The 24,003-nt window shown below is 37.2% G+C and overlaps 1 protein-coding gene across 1 annotated transcript in view; it reads left to right on the forward strand.

Moving 5' to 3' along the window:
* Window positions 1-1,413: 1,413 nt before the first annotated feature.
* Window positions 1,414-24,003, forward strand: part of Icmt (isoprenylcysteine carboxylmethyltransferase ste14) — a 36,022-nt gene continuing 13,432 nt past the window's right edge. Inside the window, exons 1-4 of the mRNA XM_083110127.1 lie at window positions 1,414-1,690; window positions 5,561-5,652; window positions 15,812-15,981; window positions 18,411-18,628. Coding sequence (XP_082966253.1) covers window positions 1,484-1,690; window positions 5,561-5,652; window positions 15,812-15,981; window positions 18,411-18,628 — 687 coding nt within the window. The 5' untranslated portion in view covers window positions 1,414-1,483. The remainder of the gene's footprint in view (window positions 1,691-5,560; window positions 5,653-15,811; window positions 15,982-18,410; window positions 18,629-24,003) is intronic.

Consider the following 24,003-nt stretch of genomic DNA (forward strand, 5'->3'; position numbering starts at 1 on the left):
GGAAATCCCAGTGGTCTTTGAAAGTGAAAGTATTTTTTTCTTCAAACATATCGATAATCTGGGCCTATAACGAACTTAAGACCATCCGACGTAATCAAAGTTATCGAAAAAGGAAAAAAAAAAAGACAGCCGTAGTGAAAACTGACATTCTTTTTTACACTGACAAAAGGGTAGGCTAAAAATAGTTTTTGTTTTATTACTGTATAGGAAAGTGCATTTGTCTTTATACCAGATTTTTCCATGTGTGAAATGGTAGAAATAGAAGTAAAACAAATCTTGTCATTCTACGGACATCGCATTTTTTGGGTATGTCGCGACAAGTTTATTTTGCAGTTCAATTAAAGGTAATGAATTGGTTGAACGTAAATAAATACTTAAAATACATATTTCTGGATAGTGGAATACTTCACGCTCTCTATGTCCACATGCTGATGCTTGTTGTTGCTTCTAGAACGATGCGCGTGCCTTGCACGGAGAACGCCGAACGCCATGTTGTCTACGTTGATTACGTAGATTAATAGTTTACATTGTCTACACGTAGAATGTAAACAATCGTTGTTTACGCGTAGACGCACACCACTGCTTCAGGAAAGCAACCTAACATCACTAACTGAGCGTTGCAAGTGTTAGATAGGCCTATATTCTGACGTGGGCGCCGCGGAAATGTCTTGAAACACTAAGGGCGCTGTGAAACAAAAAAAAAAGTTTGGGAACCCCTGATTTAAACAATTAATGTTCTAGCTTTCCGTTATTTCGAAAATTTGAACAATTAAAAATGTGTGGATAGTTTAGGCTATATATTCATATAAAAATCAATTATTATGTATTCATCCAAACTACTTTGGGGGGAATTATGATAAACCATATTGGGGTAATGCGTCGTTCACTGTCTTGTGTCTTGGAGTGGATGTATACCTCCGCCTTCATCCCCTGGTCTCACTTATCGCACAACGCGAGAGAAACATTGCGTTCTGGCGTCATCGAGGGATGCTTTTATTGTTGGGCTAAATACCTAAGTTGTTAGGTTATATTTGTTATGTTTAGTTTTCTTAGCATAAAAATTACATTTTTTTACATATTTTTGCTAAGAGAACCAACCAAACCTAACAACGTAGGAGTATCACATCTGACGTCAGAACACAAAGTTGGTCTCGCGTTGTGCAATAAAGGAGACCTTTTTCCCCTAATCGAAGTTTGCGCACACCTGTAGTGCAAGAACCAAGCACAGTTGGGGACAACTTGCACACCAGCATAAGTATAATATAATTCACTAGAAACATGAAATGCAAAACAAACGAGAATGTCCTTTTGCAACCATCAGAAATCACAGGGACCCTGAAATCGCATCACGCTGTATAAGAAATAAAAACAAAAGCTAAGAACAAATGAGACACGATATTTTGTTCTGCGAAATGTTCAACTTGTAAACAATGTGCATTGACAAATTTCAATTATCATTTTGTAATTTGTGTGTTACGAAAATATGCAATTAACCATGTTAGTGTACAACGGTAAATTAAGTCTAGTTTGCTTTCTAGGCTCTGCACTTGCATCGTGTACTCTTACAGTTTGCTTGTTTAATGATAACGTTTGTCTTCTGGTGGGTCAGTATTGTTCATGGTTTATAGGACTCTATTTTTTGGCCGTCAATATTATTGAACGTGTATTTCTTTCCGGTTACTCCTACCAGGTGAGAAAACATTGCTAATAAAATATTATTTACTATGTATTCGTTTAATGCTATAAACCTTCAAGACGTTTAATAGTGCGGGAGATTGAAGAAGGGGATGGTATGAATATAATGTTTTAATAATAACAAAAATTCATAATCTCTGAACTGAAATAAATTTACATTGTAAAAATGTTGACGTCTTTGCTAAAAAAGGTAACAGTTTCATACATCGGAGACACATTTCTTCAATTTTAGGCAAGAAACTACTTACGGAAATGAGTTTCTCCAAGGTTTACAACGTTCGTCGAGGTATTTTCTTTCATCGTGGAATATATTTGACCGGGAAATCATGTATTTTTCAAGAGAAATAGCTCAACGACGCACAATTGCCATTGCTTTCATTTCCATGCCCTACGACAACCGGATGCTGAATATGTTTGATGATGTAAGCCCCTGTCAGTGTTTCAAACCCTTTCTTTTTTACTATGCTTGCCTAACCTAACCAAACCTAACCTAACCTTATCGGAAATGGTTTGTGGGTCTATCCGTGTATGGTTCGTGGGGCTATCCATCAGCTACACGTGCATAATGTATAATTTCCACCGGTGACAAACATGATAGTAGGTATTTTTCGGTGTAGAAGGTTGGGTACTAATCTGATATTCCCCGGACAGATTTTGGTAACACTTTACTATATCGGAGACAGATTTCTTCAAATTTACAGGAGAAACTACTTACGCAAATCATTTTCTGTAGCGTTGTTGATGTTCGGTAATGTAGTTTTGATCCATTTTAATGCGAATGCATGTGGTTTTCTATGAAAATCTATTTCCGACGCGCTATTGCTGCTGCTGCCATTTGCTTTCTGCACGAGAGCACAATACGCGCTATTGCTTCTTCTACAACATGACGTGTCGAGGATGCGTCGTGAAGTTGTTGCTGGGTGTGGAAGATGCTGTGGAATTTGTAATTCCGATATTGTCCGTATATGCTAAATTGAACGAAAGGAGTGCTAATGGAACCTAACCTAACAGGCCTAACCTAACCTAGTAGGCATACCTCGTCCCCATGATGGTTCGTGGGGCTATCATATGTAAGAAATAGACATTACTTTCGTTAGAAATCCATTATTTCACCTAAAGAAATCTTCTGCAACGCAGAATAGAACGTTAGCAATGTAAAAAATTGTGAAATAAATCATTGATAGGTGTCTCCGGTATAGTAAAGTAGTACCCAGATTTCTTCATTTTTACGGAAGAAACTACTTACGGTAATAAGTTCCTGTAGCATTGTCTAACATCTGGAAGGTGTTTTGTGTGAATTAACGGATTTCTTCAAATTTAAAAATTTGGGGCCAGGTGACTCCGGCCAATTTCTAACATGCCTTTAACATGGACTCTATAGATAAAGCCGGAGCGGAGGCGGGGCCGCATTAGTGGTTGGGGGTGGTAGGTCAAATACACCAGGGGCGGAGCCCCGAATTGGTGGGAAATTTGGACTCAAGAATTTCAATCGTAAAAATCCTAAAGTAGAATGTGGAATGTGAGAAGAAGCAGCATAATATATATAATCATTACAACGTGTAAGGAAAGAAAATTATTAACAATTAAAGGAAATTGTATAATAAAAAGAATACTATTCAGCATATAAATTGTATAGATATTTTTCCAGAACATATTTTCTGTTTAGACCTTCCGTAGTGGGTAAACCTTGTGTTTTCTTTCAAGTACAAATGTTATTACTCAATCCTAATAACCCTAGGTATCTTTTGTTTCTACCCTGAGCTAAGCTGGCTCGTGTCAAATAGAACGTGGCAAACAGCATAGCATGCATGGCATTTCTCATACTGCACACCTCTCAAACACCTTTTTTGGCCAAGCCCCACCTTTCGTCTTCTGATGTAAGGGCAGATTGCTTTTGTTGTTAGGGTTACGGCTCTTAGCATAAATGCACTGCAATTTTTTCGGGGCTTGACCAAATAGGTATTATTTATGCTAATAGTAAGAACATGCCTAACCTAAGAATGAAAACTGCTTCAAATTGAACAGAGCCATCTCACCCTATATAATGTGCTGATTTTACTTTCCTCAGACAAGCTTTTAATCTACCCAGCTGTTTATCAGCCATTTTGGGAAATGATATCAGCATTTTAACTAGGGATGAGACCGATTAAGCGGTACTCTATCGGTATCGGCCAATATAGGCATATCGGTGTATTGGTAAAATTACCGATTATTTTACCAATCCGATATATCAATAAATATCTGATAATTTAGTGCAAAATTCTGCCATTTTGTTATTCCCTACTTTCTAAAAAAAGTAAATGTCTAAATATGCAATTTCTTTTGCACCTTAGTCACCTAGAAACACACATTTATTAAGAAGGTCAATGAACCTTTCAGGTTCTTCAAGGACCATTTCTAATTTTATATCGGATCGGTATCGGTATTGGCCAAATATTCATATCGGCACATCCCTAATTTTAACTAACGTTTTTAGAAGAAGATTTTTTTTATATGTGTATATAGAAGAATGGTCTTCTGTTTGTGAGAAACATTTAAGACTATCTATCTTAATATGTTAAATATGTTAATGTCCTTGGCAGGCCCCTTTACAGCTTTGCACATTTAACTTTTCTCAAGAGGCTATTTACGCCCATTTTTTCACTTTAAGGTAAGGGTTTTTGATAAGAGGATTATCCTCATATTTCGCCACATAATCGTCGCATCCTGTTTTTTCAGTCCGAACATTGGTTTATAACCTTTTGTCGCATTGCCACGTCAGATAACGAAACCAATGATAGAAGCATTGAATCTTTGGGCACGGAAGATTAAATGTTTTTAGTCTGTACTGTGCAACACTAGTAACTTTTCTCAAGTGTAATATTTCGATTACAATGCACAAATTAATAACAACTAATGTGTTAACTTTTTCAGACTGGAAAGATGTTCACTAAACTGTCACGAACAAATTATGTGCGTCTGATTGGATTCTTCAATTTTAATGTATATTCACAAGTATTACATGCAACTGAATCTTGCACCAAACACAGTGTACCTAGTAATAATTCATTATTAAGTACCGTTAAGAACCAACACATTATTTAAAAGTAAAAAGTTCACATAATAGTTGCACCCCATTTTTTTCCCCAAAAAAAAAAATGGCATAAATTCTATGACGATTATACAGTACTTTGCAGGCTGCTAAATAACCATATATGCTGACACATCCAAGAATTTTAACTCATTCATTCATGTAGTATTATGTACCATAATGTGAGGTGCATCCTAATAAAAACTGTTATAGGAACAATTAAGTGAGACAGTTGTAAAATATTGCCTATTTGGATGTAGTACTATAATGAAAATGACAAGTGAGTCATCTTGGTGATTAATTCTTTTGCAGCCTTAACATCAATAATCACAGTTGATACCAGGTTAATCAAATTCATCTCAAATATTCCACTGAATATGATGACCATTTGAATGAAGGTGATTTCAGTTACAGAGAAATCGTGGTCGCCTTGTAATCAAGGGATAGTGGGTTTGATACCCGGTGGAGGCACATAGTGGTTCGGATCCAACTTTAAACTGTAGGTCCAGTCCCGATTAGCCTTACTGTGCATAAAGTGGACTTAAAACACCAAATCAAACCAAGTTACAGAGAAATGGGAAACATTAATTGGAAATAATAGTGTTCATACATAAAAGTTAGTGTTATAATACACCATTTTTAATCAATTTGTTCTATCTAGAATTGCAGACTGGATTTCATCAGTTAAAGACTTTCAGTGATTTTGTATACTAGTCATTTTTTCCAGTGTCAACTGTGCTATGTGATAATGAGTTCCAGGTTTCTTGTTGTAATATTTTTATTATTATTTTGTAGGTAGCAATCCGTGCTTCCTTTCTTGGCATTGTCTTTGCAGTGGGTGTTTTCATCACAGTCTTAGCCCCTTTATCATGGCATGTATTTGGATGGTAAGTTCAATAGTGTGAATGAGCCAATGATCAGGACGTGGACAGATTTCTTTTTGTAATTGAATGCATTTATAGTTATTCATATGCATATAAATTTTCGGCATAGCAACATATATGTGTGATTTGTTAATTTGATTTAGAAGTTCAAATTTGAGCTGCTATAATCTATCCTGGGAATCTCTGGAACAAGGCAGCTCATAAAGATAGAGAAGGGGAGAAAGCGAGTGGGCGGAAGGAAGCAGTACACGCTGTTGCAAAGGCTAGGAGGTGCAGTCGCTCTTCCCCCTCCATGCAATCTCGCCCCCTTGCATGTGGTCACCACTTGAGCAAAGACATGCTTTCGTTCAGTCGCACCAGAGATTCTCGGGACAATATAGTTTGGTCTGGAAAAGTCATACAGTAATACTAGTATGTAAGTAGTGAGGCATTGAATTATAAACTATATGTGGTATATTTGTATTACGCACTATAGGTACACTATTGTTACAATTGCTAATAAGTTTAACAATCTAATATTTGTGTAAATACTGTATGTTAAATTCCATCATTGTTTTTTTATCTTTATTAATATTAAGAATTAATTCGCATAACTTGGTGCTGTAAAGCAAATATATAAATATGCAGTTTCGTTCTTCCTTGTTTGAGAAAATGTTCTTGCAATCACCTGAAAATGGACATTTTGGGGGAAATAACTCCATAAAGTCATAGAACTGACACCGAGCTTTTGAAACAAATATCACCAAAAAGATTCAGGCCACTAGTTATCAGCATGTGTAAATTTTATGTCAGCATTGTATTGTTATCAAGAAAACTTTTTTTATCAGCAAATCACAATAATAATGCAAGTTTTTGTATGTGCTATAGTGAGTGCACCAGTAAATGACCAGTTAAAAACATTTTACCACAACTTTATTTCTAGGTCATAGAAAAAAGAAACAAAGGGAAACGAAGCAAATTGCATGAATGAATTTGTCATAATGTTGAATTTCATTGAATACTATTTTAAAGTAAATAAATATCAATATGAAAGAAATAGTTAAAGATTGAAGAATTCCAATGTAAACACTAGTGATTGACCAGCAAAATTCAGTGAATGACTACATCAGTACAGTGAATGAACAAAAACATTTTTAATAATAATAATTATAGTGTTTCCTGAACAAATACATTTGGAAAAAGTTACAGGCTGCTTTTTGTATATTTTAGCATTTCAGGTACTGTATAGTAAACACCACACAGACCTTTCAGACAGGATATTTGTGGAGCTTGAATATGCTTCTTGATGTTACAATGAGTTTACCAAATTTGATCAGCTACAATGAGTTTACCAAATTAGATCAGCTTTGTTGGGTCATTTCCAATTGTCAGCTTCACAATTATGCATAACTTAATTTCAGATTCATCCTTGAATTTACAAATGACTATTCCTGGAAAATATTCACCATCATAACACACTATAACATAATCACCAACATTCTGCATAATGCAATTTTTTACTGCTTTCACTCTTGGTTTGCACAACAGATAATGACAACCCGTGTAAATCTCCTTCAGATTCTGATGCCAAGAACATCTGACCTGAATATGTATTCGTCTCGTTGTCTTCTATCTTCTTCTTCCCACGGATAGAATTTGATTTCTTCTTAACATCCACTTTCACTTGTTGCCGTTTTCTCCCTAGTTGTTTTAGTTTATGATATTCTTTCCATTTATTTGATGCTATTGCAAATGGCATTCTTTCAGATCTTCTTTTGTTCTGTTGGCTGTTTATGTTATGCCGTTTACTTGACGCCAATGCAAGTTCCCTTGCACTTGATTAATTTCTCTAGCTTCACTAATTCATTTTCAACTTCAGAGAAAAATTCCTCATCATTTTCATCAATAGCGAATTTCAGTAGCCCACGCTATGGAGTCTTTGGGCCTTGGCACTCATCCACAGTAGACTTATTCTGTGACCAAGAACTGGCCTGCGTTAGATGTAATGGGCGATACATCAATGTTAGATTTATCTTTGGAGACAGAGGTATTTATGTTGATATCAGCGTTAGAAATTTCAGCCTGACTTCTTTCAAGTTCACTTCCTTCATGTAGCAATGAGCAGGGCGGATCAGTATTTCCTTCCTCATCAAAATAAAAATCACGAGACTCATTTCCAGAAGCGTTCTCTTTGAATTTTTTCCAAAGAGGTAGTTGGTCGTATGTCAGCGTTGCAGATGATTGGAAGGCCTTAACAATTTCAGCTGGAACTTCCTTTCTTTTCTGACTGCAGTGGTAATTTACTAGAGATGATATCAAATTGGTATCTAGTGTATGACCTCCACCCGTGCTCTCTTGCGATGTCATGCTTCTTCTTATTATTATTTGGCACCACAACTCTTTATGAGTTTTGGCCTGCTCAACAATTTTCTTCCATTTAATTCTATCCTGGGCATCCTTCTTCCAATTTGAGATTTCATTATTCTAATATCGTTTCTAACATCATCTTCCCATCTAACTTTAGATCTACATACTGGCCTCTTGACAAATGGTTTCCATTTATATATCTTTTTGACTGTTCTGTCGTTGGACAATCGTTCAATATGCCCTAACCAGCTTAATCTTTGAGCTTTTATGAATCGAATTATATTCTTATACTGGTCTAACTTGTCATTTGTTTTTATTCTCCAAGAGCCATCGCTCAATTTGGAGGGGCCAAATATTTTTCTTAATATTCTCCTTTCAAATATAAGTAATTTTTGTATTAAGCTATATTGCAGGACCCATGCTTCACAGGCATATGTTGCCACTGGTCTAATGATTGTCCAATATAACTTGAGTTTTGATTTTTTTGAGAGTAGATTATTTTGTAATAATTTTTTATTTGCATAAAAAGCTTTGTTTCCTGCTATAATTCTTTCTCTTATTTCTTCTTTTATTGAATTATTGGTATTCACAATTTGAGCCTAAGTATTTAAAAGATTCAACATTATCAATACTCATTGTGTCTACTATTAGTTTGTTCTCTTTATTTGGTTTCCTCCCACATTTCATATATTTTGTTTTACTTTCATTTACTATTAGACCATATTTTATTGCCTCATTTTTCAACATTATGAATGTGTCGAGCATGGCTTGCTTTGTTCTTGCCATTATTAATATATCATCAGCATAGGCAGATAGCTGTTTTAATCGGGTAGAGATATTACCTCTTATTTCTTATTCTTATTTGGATATTATCACATCCATTACGATGCTGAATAGAATTGCTGACAAAGGGTCACCTTGTTTCATTGAAGATTTTACTTCAAACTGATCAGTAAGATCATTATTAATTTTCACTTTGTCCCTAGTATTCTGCAGTGTACTTTGGATCAGGTTTACTAGTTTTACTGGAACATTAAAGTATAATAGGCATTCAGGGACTAATGATCTTTTAATAGAATCAAAGGCATGGGTATAATCTATGAACACATTATGTAGCTCGATATTAACCCATGAAGTCCCAGAGAACTTTTTTTGCTTGGATTTTAATTTATTTTCGTATATATACTTCTGAAGATGGAATATGAGCTACCTAATCGAAATTTTTTGTTTGCCATGCGTTATTCCCTAGGGAGTAGGTGATCTCATATGAGATCACTGGGACTTCGGGGGTTAAAGTTAAACATGAGAAATAGAAAATGTAACACAATATATATATATTGACATTTTATTTTTATGCATAATATACAGTGTGTGGGTATGTGTGTGCGCACGTGTAGGGGTGTGTGCGTGCGTTCGTGCGTGTGTGTGAGTATGCGCGCGCGCGCATGCGCGCTGTTACAAAAGGACAACTTAGATTAATTTTATTTTATGCATTTTAGAATTTTATTGTTTTTATTTTATTCAAATTAGTAGCACATTTATGGTATTAATAATTGGAATAGTAACAAAAGAATATTATAATGTTATTTTTCATACCTCATCTACCCAATATTTGATGTAATTTGAAGTCTTAAAATAATACAAGTCATACAATACAGTATATCTATGACAAAGTAAATTAACACATTAGATTCATTTTAGAAATAATATCAAAGAAATTTTCCAGCTTCACTGAAACGTCTACAACTTGGTATGTTATGGCACATTGCATTCCACGCATAGGGTAACATTACACTTCATGCAATAAGTACGAGGTCGTCCAGAACAACCTTGCCTCTGGCATCGTCGTTGTTGATCTCTTCTCGTCAGCAAATGGTCCTTCTTGTCGAAGCGTATTTCTGCTAGAGAAACCAGCCTGGAAGTGACTCTTGATGACAGAGCGATTGGGCGGTGTTGCTTTATAAGAGCCAATGTCACTTGCCTGCGAAATTCCAAAAGCGAAATTTATTTTTTGTTAACAGTTCTATATATAAGCCAGCTGTTTACCACTGCCATATCCAGAGCTCTAATGACGAGAGGCCAGTACCATTTTTTCCCTCGAACACTTACTGCATGTTTTGCACACAACCAGTCATGGAGGTCCACCCCTCCCATTCCCTTGTAACTCCGGATTAGTTTTGGCTGGCGCACAGTAATCCTTTGCTTCTCTTTCCTGGAATATCGAACTACATTACCAAGTGGTTCCACTGTATCAAAGTTTGTGGCAACAGTAACTGGACTGTTGTCATTCCACCTGACAACCAAAATGTCATTGTTCTTGTCGAAACGATAATCAAAATCCCCACGTTTCATCTTCTTCATATCCTTAACATTTGTAATTGGGCACTTGTGCATCTGTTGCTCCCTAACTGTACCACTTGCTCGGAATCCTATTTCTTTTAACTCAATCAGAAGTGGAAATGTTGTAAAGAAATTATCAAAGTAGACTTCATACCCTTCTGGTTCATCAATGGTAGTAAGCAAGAGTGACTCCACAACACTTGGTCCAAGAGGAGTTTTATCATAATTGTCTCTTCGTCCTTGGTAAAGTTCAAAGTTATAGCAGTACCCATTTGAACCACATATTGCCCACAATTTGTATCCAAAACGCACAGGTTTTCCTTTTATAAATTGCTTCAGCGTGTTGTGCCCAAAATATTTTACAATCATTTCGTCTATGGACAATTTAGCCTGAAAGACACCGAACTGCATGAAATTTTGGTTCAGTATGTCTTGCAGGGGACGTATTTTAAAAGATTTGTCAACAGTTTTTTGATTTGTCAGTCTGTCATCATTTCTTTTATTTGTCTCTTCACTTAGTTTGCTGTTATCATTGAAGTGCACAACAGATTTCAATTTCTGAAAATGATTACGAGTCATGCTTTCCCTAATCAACGGAATGCCTAAGTCTTCTTTCTCACTCTCATAATGTTTCAAGTTTGGGAGCTTATGGTAGCCTGTAAATAACAAAATGCCAAAGAAGACCTTCATTTCTTCTACACTACACTCAAAACCGGTATCATTTTTAAACGTTGTTGCATATTTGACAGTCTCACGTACGATATGATCAAACAAGTCAGGGGAAAAAAAAAGTTCAAACATTTCTACAGGAGACAAATTCTTACACTGAGATACTAATGCAGCCTCCTTCTGTGATGCAATATCAGATTTACGTGGCAAATCATTATAATTGGGGCTGCACTTCCTGCACTTCGCACAGGTTAGGGTGTCAACGCATTTCCTCTTCTTCACTTGCACTGCGTCATTTTCAACAGTTGAGCCATCTAGGTATAATGATTGAACTGGATCCCCTAAAACTGCATTAGAACCATCTTCATTGACTTCCTCTTCTTCATTGCACGTACCAGCATGATCTCTGTTAACAGAATGGGTATAACACACTTCTAGTGGCCCTGGCACCTCACTGACATTAGCTGCACCAATCTCATCATCGTCACCTTCATCTTCATCAGTAAGACAATCTACTTTGTCCGGCGGAAGAACGACAACTTCGGTATCACTAACTGATTCGTTTTCACTAAGATCACTTAGGATAGCCCTTATTTCGTCAATTGTACATGCTTGTATGTGCGAAAAACACGACATTGTTCTTCGAACAATCACCAACAATAAATGCAACAGCTGGCTGTGTACATAAACGCAGCAGTACGTGTTGCTAATCGTTCGACGAAAACAACTGCGGAGTATGATAAACCAAACATCATTGTTGCCAGTTCCGAAATGTCGAAGTCCCAGTGATCTCATATGAGATCACCGTTTTCTTGGCGAGGAAATATCTAGGATGTTTTTAATATAGAATGACCAAAATTGCTTTATATATACTTCAAACTACTGATGATAAAATAAAAGCAGAAATACGTCAGTATACCACATTAACAATGAATAACAAAAATTCTCGGTAACCCTTCTGTGAAACTTAATAGAATGAAATTTTTGAACACTAAAAATCATTGTCTTAGTAGAAACTAGTAAATTATATTTACATTATACACAATTCATGGACCTTTGAAAAATATATGAAAGAGCATTTATAAAAAATTATTGCAAAATATTTACTAAAATGTCAGTTTTGTTAGGTGATTTCATATGAGATCACTGGGACCTGATGGGTTAAATTCATGACATTTTTCATATATCTGTCGTATCATGTAAATATTGCCTATGGTGGATCGGTTAGATCTGAAGCCCATTTGGTATTCACCAATTTGATGTTCTACAAACTCATTTAGTCTGTTGTACAATAAGATAGCATATATTTTATAGATTACATTTAACAAAGTTATTGGTCTATAATTCTTACAGTCTTTACGATCACCTTTCTTAAATATAGGACAAATTATTCCTTCCAACCAGTCATCTGGGATCTGCTCACTATTCCATACTTCAAGTATCAGGTCATTAATATTTTTCTTTAAGGTTCGTCCACCCATTTTAATTAATTCTGCTGAGATATTGTCCGGGCCTGTAGCTTTGTTATTCTTAAGCTTATTTATTATGGTATTTATTTCAGTATATTTTGGAACATCGATCTCTTCATAATTTATTTGATTTACATTTCTTAGGTGGGTATTGTCATGTGTTTCTTCATTGTTTAAAATATCGCTGAAATATTGTTTCCATCTTTCCAATTTTTTTTTATTTTCTTTGGTATTTTGATCTTTTATATTTCGCAAACTGTTAGATAGTTCAACTAAATTTGTAAAATGTGAAGTAGAGATAGTTAAGTGTAAGCAAAGGCTTGTGCCTTAACTTTGCCATCCAAAAGAAGAAGTAAATAAATAAATAAGTTTCTTTTCTGAAATGTCATGCGGAACAGAGAATATGGGATTTTTGAATAGCCTATTATTCTGATTTGATGATGTAACCATCACAAAGGCACACATTTCACACAACTTGAATGTTGCTTGTACACATGATTACAATGTATTAATCCTTACCTCATTAGCAATACCAGGTTCTTTGTCTTGTCTGCTGAACTCACACAAGTGTGCTCATATCCATCATCTTAAACTCCCTACCTTGTAACCTGGACAAAACAATCACAACCTACATAAGACAATATGGATTGTAGATGAATGTGAGGCCATTTGTCATTGGTTCAGTTTGTTCCAAGCCTTATTTTGCTTTGTAGTATTTGGGAATGGTCATTTACTGGTGCACTCACCCTATCAGGGTATATACCAGTCATGAAAGTCAAGGAAAAGTAAAGTAATCAACAAGTTGGTCAAAAAGTGAAGGAAAATTGAAGAGATTATACTTGTGGTCGAGAATTTTTGTTAGCACAATGATTGATCGATTTAATTTGTTTTACTTTGATTTTCTGCCTCTTCTTGGCTAATTGCGAAGCGCAAATACATAGGGACGACAACATGAGCTATCATATAAGATTATACTGGCTGGGAGTCCAGTCGTCAGAGCCTCACTAGTCTGTCAAATGCAGTCCAGGATGCATTGATAGATAAAGCAAGTCTAACGCTCTTCGGTTTTCATCTTAACTGGCCTTCTGGTAGGGTTTTTTCATTAAAAAATATATATATATTTATTTTTCTTAATTGCTAATTTCCGTTACATAAGTAGGAGTTGAATAAATAAAGGTGAAGAAAAAGTTAAGAATTTTAGATTTGTTATTTTGGTAGGCACCTTGTATAATTACCTTAATCTCTTCTCTCTCTCTCTCTCTCTCTCTCTATATATATATATATATATATATAAAATGGATGTATGTGTGTGTTTGTTTGTTCAGCAAATAACTCTTGAATGCCTGGAGCGATTTCAACCAAACTTTGTACACGTATCACTTGCAACCTGGAAATAAATACTGTGGGGGTAAGACACCCCTGGCACCCCTATGGGTGGGGTGGGAAGGGTTGACATGGAAAAATAATCGAGAACCACCGATATTAAATTCCACACAAACAGACATCCGTGACTCTAAGGAATCCGCACAACGATAGTGTTTCTCGGGTTGTCTATCATTCAGGCTGTGTTGCGAATGGAATCCATAGTTTTCGTGACACTCCCAATGCGGTTCAACTCCAAGTTCATCACCTATCGGCATGGGGGTGAGAGGGGGGGTGGAGTGAAAAAAAAATTCGACAGATGACCTAGATTAGTGTCGAATCCATAGTTTTCAGAGTTGCTAAGCTAATTGGTGACATTCACGATCACATTTAAAATTAGGTACATTTTACACTATAGTTACAATTCATTAAATTCCTGTCTAATACAAGATTGGGATAAATACGAGGGGGTATCCAAAAGTTTTAATTATCACCATGAAATAAAAAACATAAAATAGCCACTTGCAGTGGTCAAAGTTAGTTCTTCTCCACGTAGTCTCCCTGCAGAATCACACATTTTTGCCAGCGTTTCTTCACCTGTTTCAAGCCCTCTTTGTAGAAGTCCTCCGATTTGCTCGAAAACCACTGTTCCACTTCGAAAATGACATCCTCTCTGTCGTCAAATCGCCGACCACGAAGTGGTTTCTTCATCTCGGGAAAGAGGAAGAAGTCGCTTATCTCAAGATCAGGCGAATAAGGTGGATGGTGCAAAAGTTCATAGCCTAACCGGTGGGCGGCGACAACGGATGCTTGGGCCGTATAGACGGGTGCATTGTCGGCCAGGAGACGGACGCCTTTGCTGTTCATGCAACGACGTTTTTATTTCAATGGATCACGCAGTTTCTCCAGAAGGTTGCAGTAGTAATCGCTGTTGAGGGTCTCGCCCTTTGGAAGGTAATCGGTTAAGATTACCCCGCGGCTATCCCAAAAAACGTACAGCATCACCTTCCCGGCAGATTTCCGGACCTTCGCCTTTTTGGGAGGGGGGAGGATGGATGTTTCCACTCCTTGCTCATTTCTTTGGTCTCCGGATCGTAGAGGTATACCCAGCACTCGTCCATAGTGACGAGACGAGCAAAAAAATTGTCTTCATTCCGCTCCAACAGAGTCAAATTCTGCTGGGAAAAGTCGTGGCGAGTTTGCTTTTGAAGAGGTGTCAACAAGCGAGGTACCCAGAGTGCAGACACCTTATTCATGTGCAGCCTCATGAATAATCCTCCACGCACTTCCGTAACTTAGTCCAGTCTCCGCCATCACTCTTTCCATGGTTGATCTTCTGTTGTCGAGGATAACGGCCTCCACTTTCTTCACCATGGCAAGATCATCCTTGATTGAGGGTCTACCCGCTCGTGGCTCGTCTGTCAGGGACATGTGACCACTTTGAAAGTTCCTCTTCCACCTCACAACCGTGTCATATGATGGGCTTTCATCCCCATACACAGCTTTCATTTCGTCGTGGATTTGGTGTGCGTTGTTGCCCCTCAAATGGAGGAACTTTATGACACTTCGGGCTTCAATTTTGTTCATCATGCAGGTTGATGTATTCTACAGCCTGTGGAAAGAAAACTACGTTCGACAAAGATTTGATATTTGCACAAGTATGCATGGCAATGACACTGATTATGCACAAAAAGTTTCATGTAAATATATATATAACTTCTTTATTATAATTAAAACTTTTGGATACCCCCTCGTAAATACCTGGGCAATGCTGGGTAAGCAGCTAGTAAACAATAAATGTCCCTTAAATGGTAGCTTTATTCATTTATCCCATTTATCCATTTCCGGTATTGAAACTGATCTTTACTTTATTAATTCAACTTGTAAACAGTAATCATAACATTTATAAAATTCAAAATACTTGTTGCACTTCTTATTTACAATTGAAGGAATCTACCTATGTTTTTCTATTGTAGGTACATGTGTTTCATGGCGTTCTTCCATTATTCAGAGTACCTGACAACAGCTCTCACAAATCCTCGCACACTGTCTCTTGACTCGTTCCTCTTGAACCACAGCATGGAGTACGGCATAGCAGCTGCTGCAAGCTGGCTTGAGTTTTTGCTGGAGCGGTGGCTGTGTCCAGGTATCATTGTATATTATGTATTGTGTCAATTAGAATTTAATTTTTCTAGAGTGAATATTTGAATGATTTTTTTCACAAGGTTGTGCCATGTACACAGTGTGTCTACTAAGTTTTTAGACAGCGAACGCTGTAACAAGTTAAATGCTGCCATCATGTGTTTGGTACATATATTATCTAGTCTCACATGTGAGTGGACAGTGAAATCCGTGTCTGTTTTGGTGCAATATTGAATGAGTTACAGCTTTTAAATGAGAGCAGTGTTTGGTACCCTTGTCATGGATTTGAAAAAAAAAGAAACAGGGGCAATTAAGTTTTGTGTAAAACTCGGTAAAACCCCTTTTGAATATGTTGAAATGCTGAAAACTGCTTATGGCAATGATGCCTTTTGTCATCTCTATGTTATCATTTGGCATCATCAATTCCGTGATGGTCAGGATGGTGTGGGGGATGATCCCACATGATCCCTCCACCAGCGGAACTGATGATAATGTTGAAAAGGTTCGACAAAAACTGAATGAAACCACGCACAGTCACCAAGGATGATTGCTGATGATGATTGATGACTGCAGCTATGTATGTTTTGGAGCGCTTGCTAAAGAGACTGTGACTAGTGACACCAGAACAAGTTGAATCCGAAGCTTGGTTTCTGCGGCACAACAATGCGCCAAGCCACAAGGAAATTATTGTCCAAGGGTTTTTGGCATGAAAACAACTGACTGTGTTAAACCACCCATCTTATTTGCTAGATTTGGCACTGGCTGACTACTTTTTATTCCCTAAATTGGACGAAGCACCTAAACACAATCCCAAAATAATATATCCACATGGGCATCCAACAATTGTACAAACCTGCCACTAAGTGTGTGGACTTAAGATGAATGTACATCGAAGACTAAGTAAGGCATATGGTAAGTCGTACATATTGTAACAGATTGTTGAGATGTCCGAAAAGAATTACGAAAAGAACTATAAACACCCCTCCTGAAAGTGGACTATGTCTCGCTGGAAACAGCAGTGTCAGTTGCTTTTGGTGCGAAGAACAGTAGCGAGCGAGCGTGGGAAGCCGTTGGAAGGCCGCACAGTTTTCTTCGTGTTAAGACTGAAAATGTAGTCTTGTCGACTGAACGGTAGTTCGCAATCACGTTAAGAAGAAGCCAAAACTCTGAATCGGTGACTGTCCGTTGTTAGTTTTCGATATCCACGAAAACTGTAGGGTCTAAGTTGGTTTGCCTGGAAGCTGCAGTGAGGAAGATGGAAACATGTGCCCAGAAGCATGGGTCTGAGATGATGACGTGATCATCTCGAAAGGATTTTGTCAGCTGTTCCAGGGAGTTTTCTTCTAATTGGATCTGAGTTTGCAGAAAGGAAAGTGAAGTGAAAAACTTAGTGCTAAAGTGAGACGTGATTACTTTGATAATAAAGAGAGCTCTCGTATTCAGTGATTAAAGTGGTTCTTACAAAAGGGTGAAAGAAAAGCGCTATTCAGAAAAAAGGTAGAGATCTCAAAACAGGCTAGCCTTTGGTAATGTAAGTAAATGTAGTAATATTCAGTAATTATTTTTAAACTCAATTATTATAAGAGTGTGTAGCTACAGAAATTTATTTTGTTTTTTCAATACAATCCAAAGTGCCACTTTAATCCTCGTATTAAGTTGACTTTTATAAACCAAGGACAAGCGGGAACTCAGTGGTCTTTCACTTTAAATTTTATAATTGTTTACTAAAGGTTATTCCTTAATAAATGTAAATTTTATTGGATACGCAACTTGAGAGTATTAAAAAACCTGAAAGGGAATTGTTTCCCACTGTATTTACACTTTTTATTAAACGAGTCTAAAAACTTTGTAGACACACTATGTACTTTGAAAAACATGTGAGGGATACTTATGCTTCTGTTAGCAGAATTAATGACCATCCTGGCGACCAATCAAATCAAGTAAGAATTGCTACTTTTGTCTTAGGTATACACAAATCTCAAATTTTCTTGCCTAATGTTGTCAGACTTACCGGTGAGGTGCTAAAATGTTGACAATTGCTGTGTTTGTTTCAGTATAATTTGCGTTGCATATATTTTACTAAGAAGCAAGAGAATAAGTCATAATGGATTAACTGAAAAGTATAAATAAAGAAGAGGATAACTGCAGATAACCAGCAAGTAGCTTTTGACAATTATAATTAAATATTATTTGTGCTTGTCCTGCATGAAGGCCATGCGGTCAATGCTTTGGACTTCAGTTAACCTGGTCACAGAAGCCTTCAACAACGAGTGGGGTTTGTTGTGCTGACCGCATGTCACCCCGTAACTGGTCAGACGATCTCCCACTAGAGAGGCCACAGTCGGTTGGGCCGTTACACCACAGGTTTTATTATTTGTGCTTGTTACTTAGATATTATGATACCTGGAGTCAAAACAGCATTCTTCATTTCAGCGCTGAAAGAAATGTGGTACATAAGTCTTCTTGGAGCTGCACTGTGTGTTATTGGTGAGCTGATAAGGAAGTTAGCAATGTTCACTGCAAGAACAAACTTCAATCATGTTGTTCAGAGTGTTCGCGAGGAAGGTCACATGTTGGTGACTCACGGGATATATCAGTTGTGCAGGCATCCCAGTTACGTTGGCTGGTTTTACTGGTCCATAGGGACTCAGGTAGGTAACTCTATCCACATGTTTTCAGGTATGCAAAATATGCTATGAATATATTCACCACATGGAAATAGTGGGGTGTGAGAGGCAACCTTCTGGTAAGTCAATCTCCCTTCCACATAGTACACCCCGGTAACTTGCAGGCTGACGAGGCTCTGGTGCCTGGACCCATTGCCAGGATAATCCTTTGTGAGATTGTGTCATCCCGTGTTTGTCCTCCTGTGTGCTAACCAGCCTTTTACAGCCTCTGGTTTTATTCTAGGTAAGCAGATTCCTAAAATATTTTGAAAAGCAGGTAAAGAGATGTTAAATATATGCTTTCAGGCCGAAACCAAGTGTTAGGTAATAATAAAAATTTAATTATTGATAATAACTCATTTGAATCAATTTCCAAATTCAAGTACTTAGGACTAATACTAACAAATAAAAAATGATACAAGGCTCATTCAATATATAACCGGAGATATGTTGTAACCAATATTTTTTACAAGCACCAAAAGAACTACAGTAACATGTTTCAACATAGTCACCACCTAGTTCAATGCACCTCCACCTGTGCTTAATAAGGGCACTGATTCCACAGGAAAAAAAAATTTGGATGCATGTGTAACCACTCATGCACTGCTGACTGGACTTCGTCATCATTGTGGAACCACGATCCACTTAGTGCATATTTCAGTGGCCAAAGGTGTGGAAATCAGAAGGTGCAAGATCGGGCATATATGGAGGGTGCTGTAAGCACTCAAACTGTAGGTCCTTGATGGTAGACAATGTGTGTTGTCTGGCATTGTCATGGAGCAAAAGCACATCACTGGACACCATACAACGCCGTCTCTGCAGAATGGCTGGTTTCAGTTTTTTGCGCCAAAGGTTGGAGTAGGTGGTACTGTTTACATTATGACCTCTGGGCATGTAATGTTCAACAATTGGCTCCTTGTGGTCCCAAAACATAGTTAACATGATCTTTCTGGTACTCTGTTGAGCACGCACTGACAGAGCAACCTGGACGCGGAGAATCTTCAACACTGGTTATGCCCTGTTTGAACTTCTCAGCCCATTCGTACACTTGTGATCCACTCATACAGTTGTCACTGTACTGAACTGTCATATGGCGATGAATTTCTATCGGATTCATGCCTTCACTCAACAAAAATCTCACGACACTTCGCTGCTCCAGTTTGGAGCACTCCTGTAAGGGTGCCGCCATCTTGTGTAACTGTTTCCCAGCATCCGTGCGCAAGGCAGGCATGCCAGCCCCAGCTATGAATAGCTTACAGATGCCTTCACAAAATAACAATCATGGTCGTATTTTAGATTTTTTATACTACTTTTACGGTTATTTATTGAATGCACCTTGTATTATAGAGCAAATTAAAAGCAAACTTAATTCAGGAAATGTCTTACTTTTCTCTCCTTAAACTTTTATCTTCTCGTATAATTACTTTTCTCTTCTTAAACTTTTATCTTCTCGTATAATACCCAAGAAACTAAAAGTTAAAATATACATAACAGTGATTATACAGTGTGTCTGGCTTAAACGTCCAATAAAAGAAAAATTCATAACTTGAGATGTATTTGAGATATTTCTACAGAGTTTAGTTCTAAAAATATAGTAACTCAAAATGTTTTTTTTCTTCTATGTGGTCGATCTGCACATATGCATGTGCATAACCTCATTGCACCTTGTGCACGGATGCTGGGAAACAGTTACACAAGATAGCGGAACCCTTACAAGAGTGCTCCTAGCTGGAGCTGCGAAGTGTCTTGAGATTTTTGTTGAGTGAAGGCATGAATCCGATAGAAATTCATAGCCAATGCATTGTTTGCGGTGAGCACAAAGGTGCCAGTAGCAATGTGGATTCCACAACAGAAGGTTTTCTCTGTGCTTGCTTTCACCGAGCTGAAGTCTGTAACACTTGTACAATGTCGTTTTCGGCGTGAGTATCAATTACAACCAATTACAATGTTCCCATGTTTGAAGCCATCAAGAAATGGGAGAAACGCCTTCGGGAAACCGGCAGTGTGCAGTCAATGTCGGGCCACCACACAAAGCATGCATTTTCAGAGGCTAGTGTTGAAGAAATCCACATGTCCTTCCAACGAACCCCTAGGAAGTACGTCCGATGAGCAAGTAGGGAATTACAGGTACCTAAGGTACATGATGTTCTCCATAAACGGTTGCACCTACAGGCATACAAATTGCAGCTTTGTCAGAAACTCAAACCTCAGGACAAGCTGCTGCGGGAAGCATTCGCGGAAGAAATTCTTAACTAAAATTGATGAAAATGAGGCATACCTCGATTAGCTGTGTTTTTCAGATGAGTGTACATTCCACACTTCCGGGGAGGCAAATAAACACAACTGTCACATCTGGGGAACAGAACCACCCCGTGTAGTGAGAGAACACGAACGTGACTCTCCAAAAGTGAATGTCTGGTGGGCATTGTTGAAAAACAGGATTATGGCCATACTTCTTCACGGAGAAGACCATTAATGGAGCAAATTACCTGGATATGTTGGAGTTGTATGTTGTGCCACAACTTCCTCATGACGTGATATTCCATTATGCATTAATTGTCAAAAATTTTGTGGACCGTCAATTTCCAGGGCATTGAATTGGTAGGGGTAGCCATCCAATTTCTTGGCCCCCATAGAAGCCCAGACATTATGCCGCTTGATTTTTTTCTTTGGGAATTTGTAAAGAATCAAGTGTATCAAATACCAGTTCGTCATCTACGTGATCTGCGCCATCACATTCGTGCAGCTATCAACAATGTTACACCTGCAATGCTGAACAACACGTGGAGAGAGATAGATTACAGATTAGACGTCTGTCACACCACAAACTGTGCACATATTGAAACATACTAGGTATGTAAAAAAACATTTTGAGATACTCTTTATGTAGAACTAAACTCTGTACAAATATCTCAAATGCATCTCAAGTTATGAATTTTTCTTTTATTGGACGTTTAAGCTGGACACACTGTATAGTATTATAAGGATGTGAAACTTCATCCCTTACATTAAAAGAGGAACATAAATTAAGATTATTTAAAAATAAAATCCTTAGAAAAATATTTTCGACCTAAAAGGGATGAGGAGACAGGTGAGTGGAGAAGGTTACATAATTTAGAACTACATAATTTGTATTCATGTCCAGATATTATTAGAATAATTAAATCAAGAAGACTTTGGTGGGCCAGCCACGTGGCACGAATGGGAGAGGAAAGAAGAATACATGATTGTTGTTGGGAAGCCTGATGGTAAGAGACCTGTAGGAAGGTCAAGATGAAGATGGAGGTATAACGTTGAGACCTAAAGGAAATCGGTAAGAATGGAAAAGATTGGATTGATATTGGCTGCAGCCATAAACCTTCGGGTTTAAGAAGGCTGGAGAGTTAGTGAGGAGATTTTCATTTTACTGGATATTACGGTTAGATATTCATAAACACACAAAACATGCGAACATATCCACATACCTGTTTATTTTGCTCAGTTAATTTTGGTGACTGCTGTCACCATCCACATCGGAACTTGTAGTTATATGTTTAGTCTGCACTTTTTCGCTGATGACCTCTAGGTGCCCTGCTGTTGCTGGATTGTCTGTTGCATCATTTTCCACTGATTGGTTTTATTTGTTGCTCAGTGAGAGCAGCGGTCACCAAAATTAATTGAACAAAGTAAACAGGTACGTGGATACGTTCACACGTTTCGCATGTGTATGAATAGGTAAGGGGATTTTTTAGTCCTCAGAGGCAGTATAATTTTCTTTCTTGCTAAGTAATGAATGAATGAGTTTTATTTAAAGATTGAGTAAAAAGGTTTTTAACAGACATATTTTCTTTTCTTGTTAGGTACCTATCCTCACTTTTGTTTTCATTAAGAGGTTTCTCCCTTTATAGCATGACAGGCAAAAATAACCTTTATGTTGATGTGGACACTAAAAAAAAATCAAATCTCATGGAAATAGTGAAGTAAATTTCTTTAGCCTGCGATCGGTCGAGTGTGAGCACCGCACTCACTTTAAATTTTAATGAAGTGCCATTTTAACAGTATTTAAAATATTGGCCTGTGGTGCTCTCTAGCTGACTTTTAATTAGAGTTTCGCGAGCAACCTGATCACGTTTTTATGAGGTGATGTAAACGGCATTATTAGAGAGACCATTGTTGTGGAAATAGTGTTGTCAGAGTGAGCGCAGAGTTCACACGCAACCGATTACGTTATATATTTTTTATTTGCATTTGTGCATTATTTAGTCAATAGGTCTAGTGAGTTTTCATACGTATAAGTTCTTGTTGTGTTAATAGAAAATTTGAAAAGTGTCGAAGTGATTTTATGTCATATCACATTTGTGGAGATCAGATGGAACTACCTCAGAGGAACATGCGCTTTTTGTTAACGCTGAGACTTGTTGGCTTCGACAATGTATACTACGCTGTTTGACAACAAACATTTTGGAACAAAAATGTAATGAATAAGAAGGATTATAATAAACTGATCATTACATTTACAAAAAATAAATTTAAAAAAATTAAAATACACAAATATGCCTAAAAAGCGAGGGTGAGTGCTGTGCTCACCCGCGACTGGTGACATGACTACAGCAAGCGTGACTTATCCCGGGTTAAATTTATGGCTGAAACTGCAGAGTACTTGTCAAACCATGTGAAAATAGGGATTTAACAGATTAAGGAAGATGCCAGTGACGTATTTAAATCAGTGGCGTAACTAAAACATAGGTGGGATCATACCCTAGCCATAGCATTTTTGCACTATGAGGACATTAGAATTATGTATTCAATATGAAATATTGCTTGTATTATTTTCTAAGTACCTGTTAAGGTTAGAAAGCTGACTAAAACTCATAACATTGACATTGTAGCTGTTGATTATTGAAAAATCATAGATTTTATGTACATCAAATGTACATTTAATATGTAACAAACAAACAAGATTCAGGAAATATGTAACGATAGCAAATTAAGCACAAAATAACTTGGCAACAAACTGCTTCACATTTTTTTTTCTGTTAAGCTGTTTCATTTGCCTATGCTCAGTTCCAATTCTATCCCACAGATAAATTTTTATCAACTGAAGTTTCGAAAATGCACGTTCTGCTGAGGCGGGTAAATTGAGGAAGACAAAACAAGCATAAATAAGCAAAAATATATATATATATACAATAGCCGTTTTATGGAATTAAAGTAGTGACAGTTTTGTGATGTCTTCCTTTGTATAGTGTCTGATATAAGGATGTGGCATTTGAGAAGAAAACTAACATACCTTGGGTATTTTACGGCAAAGTCAATTTCACACTTTTGAAGTTAGTTTTCTGATAAATCAAGAGTGCCAATTGATTTTGTTAAATTACCAT

Source organism: Lepisma saccharinum, chromosome 23, assembly GCF_977018435.1.
Source record: "Lepisma saccharinum chromosome 23, izLepSacc3.1, whole genome shotgun sequence".
Classification (NCBI taxonomy): Eukaryota; Metazoa; Arthropoda; class Insecta; order Zygentoma; family Lepismatidae; genus Lepisma; species Lepisma saccharinum.